The sequence below is a fragment of the Branchiostoma belcheri genome, unplaced genomic scaffold (genome assembly GCF_001625305.1).
Source record: "Branchiostoma belcheri isolate BF01 breed outbred unplaced genomic scaffold, Haploidv18h27 scaffold125, whole genome shotgun sequence".
Classification (NCBI taxonomy): Eukaryota; Metazoa; Chordata; class Leptocardii; order Amphioxiformes; family Branchiostomatidae; genus Branchiostoma; species Branchiostoma belcheri.
The window spans coordinates 328,671-344,899 of record NW_017802658.1 but is presented as its reverse complement, the minus strand read 5'-3'; the positions used below and the strand labels follow the sequence as shown (position 1 = coordinate 344,899).

The following is a 16,229-nucleotide window of genomic DNA, read 5'->3' as shown; positions in this document are numbered from 1 at the left end:
ATATGCGGCTAACACATGCTCCAAAAAAGCCACAATTCTGCATCGTACTGTAAATTCACTTACTTTTGCATTGGTTTTATTTCACAGAATGAAAAAGAGGGTTTTCACTGGGTTTCAAATTCACCGTACAAACAATTCTGTATACTATGGTGGTAATACATTGGAGACACACATCCATGGTGCCATGAATTCGCAGTGGAAAGGTTACTGTGAAAATAAAACCATGGCAAACAATTCAAGCTTTATGGTACACACTATTCTTATATAAAACATCTAAAATATGACAAGACAGGGCTCGAAATACTTTTTTTCAGGTATGTGCAAAATTTCACATTGGCAAAAATTTCAGGTTAGACATCCAGGTAATACGATACGCCAAAAAGCAGTTACTCAAGCAACTGGATATGATTTTGTAAATGGTCAGAGGGGCACTTGACCTCATAACCATTATATACATAAAGACCATTATTATTACTTAGTCATAAACATTCCAAGCAATTTTGTGGTGTTTTACCTGAAATTTCCTCATGATCTATTATAGTAATTACTAGTACATACAGAATTTTCCAACATCAAAACAATACTAAAATTCCAAGTTATACTCACTGTGTATTTCTGTTATTATACTACAATATATCAACATAAAAACTGCTCATAGCAATAAATCATATATTAACATTACAATCTAAACTGAAAAGCCCTTGAATCAAAGTATGCTAGAGATGATTTCACAAGAAAAAAAGAAGAAGTTTGTACTACTAAATTGCAGCTTTGAATTATCCATTCAAACTTTATGGACAGCACCAATTTTTTTCTACCAAAAATCAGTCCTTTTCCTGCTCTGTAGAACCAGAAAATTAAGGTACAATAACAATGTATATGACACCTGATAAACCAAAATCACTAGACATATAGGTGTGAACTCTGCTATTGTCAGGAGTATGTGAATTAACAGGTTTCATTTTAACACCTGCTAATAATATATTATACATTAATCTGCTACTAACGCAACACATGGCTTCTGTGTCAACAGGATAGATCTGATATTTCATTCTCATTAACAATCTAACCCTCAAGTAAAGCTACATGTTTTAATGTGCTACCTGGTAATGGTATAGATAATTTTGCTACTAATGCAACTAATGGATTTTGTGTCCACATCATACATAGTTGTTCTACGTTCCTTTCCCATTTTCAATGATTTAACCCTGTAAGAATCAAGTAAATGTGTATGTATTGGAAGCCAAAACGTGATCATTATTAGTCCAGGTTTTAGGGTTAAAGATAAAACAGAACTATCAAGTTCAAACCAATTCAAAATATGGATTTCTGATTTCAATCAATTACTAGTATTTTCCTGTATTTTCCTACTAGTACTACACGCAGCAAATTTGAGGCAAAAGTTTATAACACAAAAAAAAGAGGGAAAATACCCAGGGAATTCACATTTTTCAGATGCAATCCAGAAATTTCAATGCTTAAGTTCTCTGTTACCCTTCAAACTGTTTTCCTGACAGAAATGCCTTCGTGTGCTGCCAACCATCTGTTTCATAGAGCTCCCACCCTTTATATAACATAACCTTTGTGTAAATACAAGAATAGCTTCTAATTGACCCACAACAGCAGCTATGACCTGCCAGTTTTAATATGTATTCCATGCTTACACAAGCTTGTGAACCCCCTGAGAGGCCTGACATGATAGTAACAATCTTTGTGCTGTTATACAACATTTGTACATACTGACAATTACAGGAAAGAATGTACTGATACAAAATGATTATGTTCAGTAGATAGGATAATTTGATCATATCCTCCAATCACATTCATTTTCTACTGATTCTATCTAACTTCTAAGCTTTGATTATCAGCGTTATGTAGCATTATCACTATCTATAGAAATATACTATAAATCTTTAAACTTTCACGGTGATTTTATTTTTGCAATAACCTCTCTGCTGCAAATTTATGACACTGCAAATATGCGTTTCTGATGTATTACTACTACATGTACTGATATTGTAAATTTAGAACAGTGAAAACCTCATTTTCTCTCCTATTCTGACATGAAACCACTGTGAAAATAAATGAATATACAGTAGGTGACCAAAAAAATTGTATACTCTTTTCATGACGTTACAAGAAATAGAGACAGAGGCAATAAAATTTCCATTTCAAACAGAATTACTGTCTTTTAAGAATTAATTTTCTTTCCTTCCGCTTCTAGGAATGTCAAAAATAGCAAAAGACTTTGTTGATAAACAACAAATTTTGCCTTTAGTTGAGGTCATTTAAATTCAGTTAAAGATTAACATGTCTTGAAATATCGACAATAGTGTCCTTGAAAAACTGCGTAATTAATTGTTAACCTACGACGTTTATCCTTTTGCCTGAGGTCAATCCAACATTTGTTAAACTTAAAGTAACGACCCACATTTCTAATCAATCATTAACTCGGACCAACTGGTTACTGTACTGCCAAAGGAAAGTGTCTTTTACAGACAATTCTCTAGTGACTGTGGTGGCAATTAGAGCCATTGAGAGAAATTTTCCACGGCTCTTTTGTAGTCTATTGTCATGGTAATGAAACATACGGTTGTAAAAGAGCATTGCTAATTGTTTGTTCTGGTGATTAAATGCAAATGGGGGTGGGGGTGGCACGGTTGACCAAAGCAAGGATCACATCTAAAGCAAATTTTCTTCTAAAATCAAGAAATTTTAAGAAAAAGAGAGCTACAAATGAACAGAAACTAAGAAAAATCGAGCAGCATTTCTGCTGAAAACATTGCGAGGAGTGATGAAAAACATACCCTGATCCAAACCACAACATATGGAAGATGTCAGGGGCTTGAGTTAATGTATTTTACAGGTGGGTCTCAAAAAAGTGTCTAATTTCAAACCACGGGAGCAAATGAGTGACTAGAGAAGAGAAGGATGCTCTCAGGAATGATAATGACATCCTTAACGCGAGTGATAAGATAAAACTGGGGCAGCCGTCATCACCATGAGGGCCCAACCGTGTCTGCTGGCGGCTTGCACCAAGCCATGACTCATAAACACACACAAACTCCGCACCGAAAATCCACTAAAAAAACGTCGTGTGACACACTTGGCACACAGGATGAACTCTCAGGAAAGGTCGTGGGAGATCTGGGAGCAAAATATGGGAGGGAATGCCGCAGGGACGCGTCGGACACTTTTTATGGACAGTACTGCTCGGTGACCTCGCTAGTCCTACGACCCAACGTACTCAGTACACCAACACTTCCTTTCGCTAAGGCTAGACGACAACAACAACAATCAACATTCCCTCGTCACCAGTACACGAATTTAAATCGCAAATCTACGTGTTGATAGATCTAGGTGTTGGCTTCGGGAGGTAGAAAAGCGCTGAAGAGTGGAGTTTATGTGTTCAGGGAATGGTGACCCTTGGCACTTGGGTCTAGCTAGACGCGTTTGGGCGAGACACGTATGAGCATCAAAACACCCGCACCAAAACTAGACGGGGGCATTCCTCGTAAAAGGGTAGCCGCCTGGGGGTGTACTGTTGGCAAGGCGGCTGAGACTAGGTTGAGAGGACAAGAGAAATGGTTGGTTGGAGTTTTACCTTGAGGTGTTGTTGTCGAAGAGCTCCCACCACTGGTTATCGTGAGCCTTTTTGACGGCGACTCCAACGGGCAGGTCCCAAACACACTCCCCGGTAACCAGGTTAGCAAACATGATCTCGCGCGACTTGGGCTCGATGATCTCGACCCAGTCGGCCCTCTCGCCCGCCAGAGACATCCTGGGGCGAAATCCGGGGCGCACGAGTCGCGCCGACGTGAGAAAATTGTCGGAAAGTTGTGAAGATTTTTTTCGCGACTGGACTCCAAAAACTTTGGCTAACAGTTGGTCGCCATTTTGTTTGCCAACTTTACGGCGCCTGCGCACTGACCTGTTCTACATGTCCAGTGACCCCTCCCTTGGGACAGTTCAAAAATCCCCAGGGGGGGACAGGATCATAAATAAGTTTGAAAAATCAATAATAATCAAATCCGCCCAAATTTATTTCTTCCCACTTCATTATTAGCAAGCGAACACCTAGAATACGCTGCGACAGTATGGGATCCATATACAAAGAAAGACAAAGACAAATTGGAAAGGGTACAGAATCAAGCTGCAAGATTCTGTATGAACAACTATGTAAGAGGTGCTAGTGTCACGGAAATGAAAAGAAACCTACAGTGGACCTCACTTGAAGACAGAAGAAAAATGTCTAGACTATGCATGATGTACAAAATGACTAATAAACTGGTGGATGTCCCAACTACTAAGTACCTAATACCAGCCCAGAAGAGAACAAGAAATAGCCACGCATTCAAGTACCAGAGTTATCAACCAAGGATTGAGGTGTTCAAGAATTCATTCTTTCCTAGAACTATCGCAGAGTGGAACTCACTGTCACCAAGTACAGTAGGGGCACTGTCAATAGATAGCTTTAAACAATGTCTAGAGCTAGAAGTTCAAGGGTTAGGTGTAACAAGTCGATCGGTGTAATATAGCCAGCTGCCGCCGCGCCGCGTGCCTGCGAAGCTGGTGTGTTACGCCGAAAGGCGGTTATACCGGCTATACAGATACAGATACAGATACAGAGATGGTGATTGATAAAGTGAAGAAAATTGATGTATACCTGATAGCTGATTAGGTCTAGGGAATCAAATAGGTTAGAAAAAGTGATGTTATGGAGAAAATAGAAAATATTTGGGTTCTGACGCATTCAAATATCTAGTTAATGTTACAATATAGCATGGATCCGTTGCTCACTCACCGAAAGAGATAAAATGATATTTCATTATTCCTCTACTAAAAAGTAACATCACAATCGATGTGAACATTAAAAAATAGTTTCTATTATATAATTGAGTGCTAGTTGATGTCAAAGTTTTGTTTTTTTAACTACCTTGGCTTTTTACCGGGTTATCTATCATTTTGAGAAAAAGGGTTTGCCTTGACAAAGGTTTCTTGGCAACTTCATACGCGCAAAAAGGCTACACACCCCTTTGCTTGCCGTGGACCGTCCCCAAATTCCTAGAAGCCGGTGGGGCGTGGTCGCTCCGATGACTCAAAAGCGCCGCCTTTTTCTCAACACAACTTCTGTGCAGTTTGCCCGGCGGCGAACATGTGATCTACGGAACCGAGAGTCCCCATGTTCATACCTGTTCTGTCCCGGCGGCTTGCAGTTCTGCTTCGGTAGGATCTTCCTGCAGGAAGACGTCCGTAAAGACAGAAACATGCGGGCGGGCGACGTGCAACAAGTGGCCGAAGACAGTAAGTAACAGCTTCCGTCGTGTTTAATATTTGCGGGGATCTGTTGTTGAAATCTACCCGCGAAACTTCTCTACGCAAGTGTGTATTTAGCACCGTCTTCTTAAGTCTTTGCGTTGGCGTTCCTTCCAAGAACAAGAGCGCGATTTCAACCTAAATAGTGGCGACTCGATGTGATATTTTACACTTGCGTTACTTAGGAAAAATTTCTACTGTACTTCTACTGTACTTTCGCGGCCATCGCGTGCAGGTTTGTGATGTACCGTAGAACGCCTGAAAAGTTGGCGGATGCCAGGATCTCAGAGAGCGGAGAAAAAAGACGTGGGTGGCACGGTACTAAGTACAGTCATCAGTCAAGATCGGTTGTCACGATTGTCTGCGCTTTATTCCGTTTTTCTCACATAATAATCAATTATTCAAAAGTAATGATTTTGACTTTGCTATGATTATGATTTATTATTTAGAGATACTTTAGTGACTTTGGATTTGCTTCCCTGAAAAGAAAGTGTGCAAATAATTCATGAAATGAAAAAAAAAAAGTTTACACATTCATTAAGGTCATTTGTATACTTTGGACACCGTTTTAAAAAATGTCAGCCTTAATTGAATAGGTTTGTCAAATGTTACTAACCAATTTAAGTTACAATAGCCAGAATAACTTATCGGAAGGTGGTAGCACCCTAGCAGTTAACCTTTATACAACTCTGCATAAAATCACTAATGAGGGTATATTTGGGTTGTGTTTACCACGCTATCTCTGTTCCTACTGTACAGTTTATGTACAGGAGAGTGCATCCACACAGTAGCTTGCAAGATGGTTGTCAAGTTTGGACTGAACTTTGGTCCAATGTAGCAACAAACTGGCCCTGCCCATGAATGCAAAGGTCAAGTTATACTGTACTTATAGCAAGGAGGTCCAAAATACTAGTACCTGGGACCAAAACTAACTTTGCCCACAACAATAGAGGTCTTTCGTGATACCTTTTTACAATCTGGGATACCATACATTTTGGTAGTGCGAGAGTCAGTATCAGTTAGTGTATACAGTTGCATGGCAACATTGAAGCAGACTAAAACTAAACAAGACTAAATCTCAGCTACGTGATTGTACCTTTATGGTGTTTGCTCTGTCAAATTCTCATTTAGAGCCTGCAATATAACTACTGAACAGTCCATAGAACATTCTTTATTAAAGTGTCTGAAAGGGAGGTCAGATATGCAAGGTTTAGGGGCAGAAAGGAGTAAAGAAAAAGAGAATTACTAAAGAAATTGAGTTTAAAAGTTTTCAAAACAATATGAGTAATGAAGGAAAAGAACGGAAAAAAATACCAATCTGTTTCATTTCATTTTTCATTTCTTCTTTTGGCCCTAACAGTTCTGCAAAATCTGTGTTTTCTGAAAAAAAAAACACTTTGCATACTGTCATTAGCTAGATCAAAGGCTGGTATCATCATCATCATCTCTAATGTTGATGATTATGTGGACAAACCTGCATTTTTCCCAGTACCAATTTTGCATGCTGCTACAGACTAACCAGTAGTTTTCCTTTTGTTTTAGGCATCTGGTCTATATCTCACAGTTCTAACAATGATAAGAGAAGATGATAGCTACACATACATGTGTGTTCCAAGGAATCTCAATATTCAAATACTAATTTCATCTTTATTACAGATTGAAAAAAAACTATTCTTCTGTAAAATTTCAGAAAGTTACATTTTTTTTACTCTGGAGGGGTATATCAGCATTTGCTTGCAAATGTTACTCATTTTAGAGGTTTCTACTTTCTCCTATGTTGGTTAAACTGGTTAATTGTTACTGTCCAGTCAGCCCTAAGATGACGTTGGTGTTTACAAGTCTCCTCTTTCAAAAAGTAACGGCTATTTTTAAACCTACAGTTCTTGAGACATTCCAAGCATTAGCCCACCCTCTCCTAGCTGTTGTTTAGTCCTTGTTGTATTTTCTCACCTGCAAAGGTGACCTGACTGAGTGCCTTATTTGTTTATTTACTTCCTCATTACCATGGCAACATATTGTTGATCGTATTGTTTTGTTTAATCAGTTACAAGTCTGAGTGAAGGATGTTTCTTCAACTTTTGCTTTTTTATTGAAGATATTTTGCAGGAAAATTGCATGGATGCTTAATATTTTTGTGATACTTTTTGTGATACTGGGGTTTGGTATTAATTTTTTTAATATCTCATAGTGCCTGAAACTTAAGTCTTTTGTGCCATTGTCAGAAAAGTTGGAACTAGTTTTCACTGATAACAGAACTAGCATGTTACATTTTGTATCTGTAAAACGGACATTACAGTAGTCCAGAACCTGTTATAAAGGTAATGGTAATGATAACTATTGAACAAACAGACCATTATTGTAGCTTGATGTATAAAAGGGATTATGAAAGGCCATTGAAAATTATCATAGTTTTATAATAACAGTACATTAAGCTAAATTACAAGACTGCCTAACCATGCAGTCATTGTTACAGTAAGGTGTAGCTCCAAAACTCAGTACAACTTGATACAATTGTACTTCATGTATCATATTTCTGAATATGGTTTTAAAAGTTATGTAACTCAGTGTCATAAAATGATGCCACCAGAGATGAGAATATACCACTAGCTTTTGACTTTACTGATATAGTGGCTCTTGTGGCTTTATATAACATGTTAGAGTGCTTAGAGTAAAGGGAAAAGGGCTTTATATAGCATAGTAACTAGGCTTAAAGTTGTCAAAATTATGGTTAGTTTATAATGTAACTTTGAAATGCCAACTTGTGCTTTTAACATAATGCAAAACAATCTTTAGAGCTTTACTTCTTGTGACTTCTGACATTTGTAATATATATGGTAAGGCCACACCAATTTAATTTGTTAGTTCTCGGATTCGCCTCTTCGTTTTTTTCTGATTTGCAAAAAAAAAAAAATTTGATTCTGGTCCTGAATCAACTGAAAAATGCTCATGTTTTGCCCCCAACAGTTGAGGAAAGTCCTTTTCTTCCTAGTTGTTGCAGTTTTCCCATCTATCATTGCAGTGGTATGATTAAAAGTTCAAAATTCAATGTTTAAATTTTAACCCAGCCTTTTGTGTTGACTTCATGGCTCATTCCATAGCATTTAAGCCTATAATAGGATGCCTAGACCTGTTTTTATTTTTATTTTTTTCGCCCTGTCGCTTCATATTTTTTCTGAAAAAATCCGAGAACCAACAAATTAAATTGGTGTGGCCTAAAGTGAAAACGTAAAGGCATGGATGGGAGAAGGAATACTGTGTCACTTTCTCAGTGTTATCATTCCATTCTAACAGCAGGAAAGGGTGGTTTGCCACATGTCTTCAATGCTAAGCGTAGATTGACCTTGCTCTTGAACTAAGTAAAAGGTTGAGAGTTTGAGTCCCGACTGTTGTTGCTCACCCATGTTATTTAACGTAACCAGAAAAGATTGCAGTTCTCTAAACATTACGTTGCAGGGCGTTGTCCACTCTTCATTGTTATTCTCCAAAAGCGTAAAAGAATTTTGCCGGTACATTGTACCTGTATATACTGTACATGGTACCCGTCTTTTGTTACATTATGTGTGGAACTAAGCTGTGTAATTGGACTGAAATTAGATCAAGCTTTTTTTCAGCCCCCCTAGCCTGGGTGCCATCCGATTTGTAACGCCTACCCCGAAAAAATTTAATCTAAAATTTTTTCGGGGTAGCCGTTACAAATCGGATGGCACCCAGGCTACAGCCCCCCCCCCCTCCTATGTCTCAAAATGTTTTTAAAGCGCCAGTCTTTTCCTGTAGAAAATCTGATCTAACAACCCCCTCCAAACTGCATATGAAATGAAATAGCCCATTCTAAGAAAGGTCGGGACATAATACCACAGCAGGGCTCGAAATTCATTTTTAGGAATAGGTGCACTGGTCCACCAAACCTAAAAAATTGCGTGCACAAAAAATATTCTAGGTGCACCATATAAGATAAAATAAGTAGAATGTCTATAAAACTATGATTATGTTTCATGTCAAGGAAAGTACTATAACTATTATTGTATTATTTTTTCTGACACTTAGATGCTGTAACTACTATATATTTAATATCTTTACATATGTTCAACCTATGAAAATATTTGGGTGCACTGGTGCACCCACAGAAAAAGATTGGGTGCACTGCTCCAAATTTGGGTGCACTAAGGTGCACATGCAACCAGTATTTTGAGCCCTGCACAGTATATGTCTGGCTTGAATACAATAATAACCACCTGCTCATATAGGTCAACAGGTACTTATGGCTGATATTTGAAGGTTTTATACGTCGTCATATCTTAGCGCCAGGGTAATAAAAATCCCAGCGGATGACCTTTTCGTGCAGAGAGGCTTGTTGAGAGGTAAGCTTATGATACCCTTCGCAGAAAGAGCTCTTGCTCAAGCACCTGCATGACCTTTGTATGAAGCAGCACATTGGCAGAATGTACTGCGTCTGCGCAAAATCCCCATTTTCATGGTTTTCGTTTGATTTTTGGTCAACGTTGCATCAGAATTTTGCCTGGTGCAGACAATATCTTTTCAGACATAACATTTGGAAACTACAGACAGAGATTTAACCTTATATGGGCGAATACAACCTTATATGAGACATCCTTCCAAAGTGCTATGCACAATACATTACGGCACGTTTTGTGCAGGTGCAGTACATTCTGCCGATGTAAAATGATTGTTTAAATGGTACTTTTCTTTAGATTGAAAAGAAACATGATTAGTTTTTGCTGACATTCTACTTACTTTATCTCATATGGTGTACCAAAAAAAAATGTGAGCACCCAATTTTTTTAGGTTGGGTGCACCAGTTCACGTATTCCCAAAAATGAATTTCGAGCCCTGCTACTTAAAGTTTACCAGTTGTACTTTTCCTGCCAGCCCTCTGTCACAGTTCAAGAAATTATTAAACACCACAAAAAGCAAAGAAATAGATTGTCACTCAACTTTTGTAAAAACTAAAAGAGCTAAATAATGAACCTTGCCTTATGCTTCTCCCATGATTCCATTTAATCTGAGAGACTAAGTACCAACACACACACAGGATTACAGGTCCACAAATAGCAGGAGATTTTGGGATTTGTTCAGACCAAAACGAGGTCAACCACTTTATGTGTTTGTCTGCATAGTGGGGAATGAGTTAGTAGAATACAGCTCAATTTTGTTATTGGAAAGATTTTAAGCTTCACTGTTGTCCCCAGCTACTTTTGTCTGTTATATGTAAGTGTCTTTTGCTGTTGTTACCAATTTAGTAAGGTGATTTCTTACAGTAGATTATTCAAATCGGAACTGCTCAGCCTGATTACCTATTATGGTATTCAGTCCATTTTTCAGTTTTTGTAAAGTTTTATTTTTCTTCTATCTCAGTGAAATTTTCTACTTGAAATTTTCTATCTCGTCTTTCAAGTCCATCCTACATTTTGTGTACCTACCTGTTCGATTCCCGGTTGTGACATGCTCGCCCCTTTCGGTTTTTACAAAGGATACATTTCCAGACCCTAGAACTAATAAAGACATCATGATATCCATGAAGAATCCAGTTTAGTCAGTCTGATGTAGGAGGAATTTCAAGGAAGTGTTTTTTTAACCTTCTTGGAATTTTGTTGTGTTGGAGGTATAGGGCTTTCTTTTTGAAACTTATAATGGTAATGTATTAACAAACAGTGGTAATCAGAATTTTGATTGCAAGTATTTTACAAAACAAGCAGCTATACGTCTAGACTGTACAAACAATGTGTTTGACTAGTGGACAGGTGTAATAATTGTGTGTACCTTTGCACTGTTTTCATTAGGCCACACCAATTTAATTTCTTGGTTAACGGATTTTTGTAGAAAAATAATGGAGCGGGCGGGCGAAAAATAAAAAATAAAAGCAGGCCTAGGCATCCTATCATGGCCCAAAATGGTACGATAGGAGCCATGAAGTCAACACACCAGGCTCGTTCAAAATTTAAACAATGCATTTTGAACTTTTAATGATACCATTGCATTGAAAGATGGAATGATTGTAACAACTAGGAGGAAAAGGACTGTTTTCAACTGTTCAGGGCAAAATATGAGCATTTTGCAGTTGATTCTGAATTTTTATTTTTATTTGCAAATCAGAAAAAAATGAAGCGGGCGAATCCATTAACCAAGAGATTGAATTGGTGTGGCCATAGAATAAAATGAAAGTTCTTTTTGAAGACAGAATGACTTGAAACTTTTCAATGGAATATTGTAGATTGTTTTCCATAATCTCTGTTTTTTGCAAGGCCCATTGGATAAGAGAAGAGTCTTTTCTATTTTTATCTGTTAAACATTTTATCTACTGCATTAAGAACCCAACACACTTATCGTTAAGAGGTGACCAACTGTGCTTGGCTGAAAGTCATGAGCCATAGTGAAGCTGCATCGCACTATTGGCTACAGAAAAAGGACGATGCTTCCCCTCATTACCTTTTAACACAAGGGCCTGCATGCCCTTTTTGTAAGGTGTAATCAGGCCTTTTTTTGTCCTCATAATCAAAATGAACATAATTCGTAATCCGTACATTAGCCATAATGCAAAATTGTTTGTAATCAGCTGCTCTGAGAAGTTAACATAATTCGTAATTGTCAGCGAAAAAGAAGGTAATCAGCACCCCCCATGCAGGCCCTCTAACATGGTATAAGGCAGGGGTCTGACCAGGTGAGCCCAGGTGTAACCTACGTGTACCTGTCAGCTCAGGTGTGACACAAGGTGTGGCCACAGTGGGTCTGACATGCACTCTGTTGCCTAGCAACTGTGAAGGCATGCAGAGGAGGACATCTATATCTGTCTGAGCCAACAGGTATATAAACGACCCCCTGGCATAACACACGAGCTTCCCATGCATGCATAGCCAGGGGTTAGTTCTATTACATTGCAAAGCTCGAAATACCTTCAACTTACAGAAAAAGTTTGGATGTTGCAGAAGAAATATCTATAAATTGCAATTTGGCAAGCTGAAATAATTTGGGCTAGGTATTATTGAATTTTGTTGCAGAAAGTCATTATTCAAAGTAGTACATGTGTACATACGAAGATGCTGCCATTTGATGGCACTGAATTATTCTAGCTACTACTAAATTCTACTCTGCAAAATTCTAGCAAAATGGATTATAATTGCAAGTGAGCTCTTCCTTTTAAATGGGGTACCGCAAAGGAAAAACATGGGAAAGAGGTTTCCTTCAGTGTAAACATCCTAGGCATACAGGAGTCATGTTTTGAGGAATTTTTATTGCTGTTGACCTTGTGCCTCTCCCAAAGGATGTTTAGACTGAGTAACATTTTGTATACAACACTGTCACCACTCCTGAAGGAAGTGGACATAGGGGAGAACCATTATATTCTATATAGGGGATAAGCAGAAACTTGGTGTCCCATTTCTTGCAATTTGAACCTTGTTTTACCAATTATTCTTGAGACAGAAAAGAGATTGCCAAAAAATAAAGAAAAAGGTTTCTTGTTATATAGTTTCACTTAAAGCAAAACAAGATGGAAACAACACCTGGATACCAGACCTTAATAGAGCAGTCTTCTCCCCATGGCATATAACCAGCCCCTGACATAAGGGCTACGTTAACTAGACTTAAGCCACCTAGCAACTTTTGTGTGGGTAGCAGCATTGTCGGGTGGGCTTATGTGGGGAGTACATATGCATGTCATACTGGTAGTGGCCAAGTAAAAATGTCACTTGTAAAGTACAGGCAATAAACTGGGTACTGTAAGTCCATTTTTGATTACGAAATCTTTAAGTTCACGGTTTTCACGAAGACGTTCTTCTCGTGAACTCACCTCCTCGCGAACCCATTCCGTACGTACCACCCCCCTCCCCCAAACATCGTGCGTCTCAACTCTATACTAACAACTTCTACATTACGTAGTACTAGTAAATGACAAGACTCAACTAACAACAGCAGACTTCTTTTCAGAATCAAATAAACTTTATTCAATGAGCATATGGTTCACGGAGTCATTATTTTGTTACTAGTAATACAAGTGTTTCTTGCGAAGAACGGTTTACAAGTTTACAAAGCCGACTAGACAACATCAGTTTTAACAAGAACGCTAGTTCGGCGATAACGTAGCGGTGAACAGCTGTAAACATGTGCAACATCGTACATACGGAATTTTACAACATACATCGGTAAAAAGTTGTTGTCTTGTACAAGCCACGTAAAGCAGAATTATTTACGGTACGGAAAATCGGAAAAAATAGAACCAAGCGGGATAGCGTGGGTCTTTGTCTATACCTCGAGAGATCAAACTACACGAGTTCAACGTTACTCACCAAAGCTACACGCAAAAAAATCATTTCACAAGATTTCCATACATCCCAAGAAAATTTACGCTACATATACAACATTAACAGGTATTTACAGGGAAGAATTGCACGAAAATCTACCGCCGAGTAACTGCCGAGCCGATCGACAAATCACAAGAAATCCAACATGGCGGCCTTTGTTTACATAGCGCGTTGTCTAATGGTCTAAGTTTGCTTTATTTTTTTATTTTTTTTTCTACTTGTTGAATCAACATGGTTTTAAACGTTCCCAAACAGTAAATTTATAGAACAGTGCGCTAAAATTTCACAACTAAAGATGATTTATGCGAGGACTACTGTGCAGAAGTTGGCAACATTTGCGAGTCGAAAGTTAAAAAATGGCGGCGGCTTTTGTTTTTACTCACGCGCCCGTCGGCTCAAAGCGGCTCAGATCCCTGTGCGGTCCCATCCCCTGGCGATGTCCATGTTGTTGGCGATACTGTCCAGTGCACCCAGGACCCAGTTCGCATGGATGGGCTTCAGTTTGGACAGTGTCATGTCCACGGAACCATGTTCTAACCGCGCGTACCTCGCACGTACCTCACGCGGAAAAAAATTATTGACTGTCGGTAAATTTGCAGACATGTAGCGCCTTGTTAAAAATTACCGACTCGCGAAGTCATAGACCTCGTGAACTCCCAAATTGCTCCATCTCGTGAAATAAAGCATTCGTGAACATAACTGGACTTACAGTATATGGAACCCAGTCAATGTTTCTTTTCAAGTTTAAACTGAGAATGGATGTAAGTATTTGATTTCATGCTTTTGACTATTATTTTTAATGAAACACACAACAAAGTTAGCTACTCGGGGGAGCTTTCGAGACGCACTTTGCCTCTTCTTCAACCCAGTAAAGTTGCGCCACTGACGCCACTAAGGCCTAGGAAAAAAATGTTGTGTTTCCTGTTTCCCGACTGACCCTAGGAAAACCTGCCGACCCTAGACTTTTTGGGGGCAGTGGACCCCTGCATGGGACATTTTTCAAGCTGATCAACCTTTTCTTTTCTTCAACTCGTCTTGAGTTTTCTTGTCATGATTTCATGCATTTGCGTAAAGATCAGGCCTCTAAAAGACAGTTTGTGAATGAGGTTTTTATTGTACCTTCTGATATCAGCTGCTGATATGGTCCTGTTTTTGCAGGGCATGAACCTGGTGTGGGAGTCCTACAAGCTGGACCCGTACGTCCAGCGCCTGGCTGAAGCCGTGTTCCAGTTCCAAGAAAAGGTAAGGCACATCAGCAGTGCAGGTGTGTTTGTATGGATGTGATCTATGCTGGACTTTTCACTGAGAGTCAACATTTTGTGTCTCCTGTGCTGTGAGTGAACCAAGCAGGACATAGTATCTTCCATTGCCTGCCTGTCTCTCCCGAGGCAGTCTATGAAAGTTGTAGCTGGTCTGCCAGGCTTCCTCCTCCCATGCTTGAGGGTCCAGAGTACCAGCTCGACCATAATCTCCTCCCTACTCCTATGGCAGTAACCTGCTAGCTTCAACTTTCTTGTTCTTATTTAGTCCAGAAATGAGGTAACAGGTACCAACTGGACATTGCATTCAGACGCTGCATGCACACACACACACACACATTCCACCATGAGTTCTAGTGTGTAACTTATGATGTTTGAATGTCTGCCAGGTGGACGACCTGCTGCTGATTGAGGAGAAGATTGACACCGAGGTCAGGTCGCTCGAGACCTGCAACTACAAGGAGGAGACCTTCAAGGAGGTCCTGGACCACGTGCAGAAATCTGTGGACGACCTCAATCTGCACGCTTACTCCAACCTGCCACAGTGGGTCGCCAAGCTGGACCACGAGGTACTGCTACAGTTAGTTACAGTTAGTACTGTTACAGTTACAGTTACTGTTACAGTAGCATACAGTTACAGTTACAGTTAGTACTGTTACAGTTACAGTTACTGTTACAGTAGCATACAGTTACAGGTACAGTTAGTACTGTTACAGTTACAGTTACTGTTACAGTAGCATACAGTTACAGTTAGTACTGTTGCAGTTAGTACAGTTACAGTTACAGTCACAGTCACAGTTACAGTTACAGTAGCATACAGTTACAGTTACAGTTAGTACTGTTACTGTAACTCCTGATGTTTTCACACACAGTACTTTTGTCTTCACTGTTGTCATGTCCCCTACTCCAACCTGCCCCAGTGGGTCGCCAAGCTCGATTACGAGGTACCTTAAATCCTGATGTTTTCACAGTACCGTGAGGTACTGTTACAGTAACTCCTGACATTTTACAGTACTACTGTCTTCACTGTTTTCACAGTCGCCTACTCAACCTGTGAGTCGAGTGGGATCACGAGGTGGGCCACTGGCAGAGATCCCTGCACTTAGATGTCACGGGATGTCTTGTTGAAAGCGAAGGCGGTTATGGTTAGGATGAGGGATATTTTATGAGATAGGACTGCAGGTTTATGGGATGTTTTAATGTGTTTTTTAGGTTGAGAAGAAGCTAGCCACCCGTCTGCAGGATGGACTGAAATCGTGGATGGTTAGGGTTAGGTTGTGGATGTGATGTGAAACATGTTTTTCTGTGTTTGTAGGTTGAGAAGAAGCTGGCCACTAGG

At 39.3% G+C, this 16,229-nt stretch overlaps 2 protein-coding genes across 4 annotated transcripts in view; one reads left to right on the top strand and one right to left on the bottom strand.

Annotated features, from left to right (window-relative positions):
- LOC109463398 (rho GTPase-activating protein 39-like) overlaps positions 1-3,936 on the bottom strand; it is a 42,055-nt gene extending 38,119 nt beyond the window's left edge. For both annotated transcript variants that reach the window (XM_019760207.1, XM_019760208.1), the window contains exon 1: positions 3,605-3,936. In XM_019760207.1, the coding sequence (XP_019615766.1) occupies positions 3,605-3,780 (176 nt within the window). In that variant the 5' untranslated portion in view covers positions 3,781-3,936. The remainder of the gene's footprint in view (positions 1-3,604) is intronic.
- Positions 3,937-5,078: 1,142 nt separating this feature from the next.
- LOC109463385 (synaptotagmin-7-like) overlaps positions 5,079-16,229 on the top strand; it is a 38,826-nt gene continuing 27,675 nt past the window's right edge. For both annotated transcript variants that reach the window (XM_019760177.1, XM_019760176.1), the window contains exon 1: positions 5,079-5,304. In XM_019760177.1, coding sequence (XP_019615736.1) covers positions 5,094-5,304 — 211 coding nt within the window. In that variant the 5' untranslated portion in view covers positions 5,079-5,093. The remainder of the gene's footprint in view (positions 5,305-16,229) is intronic.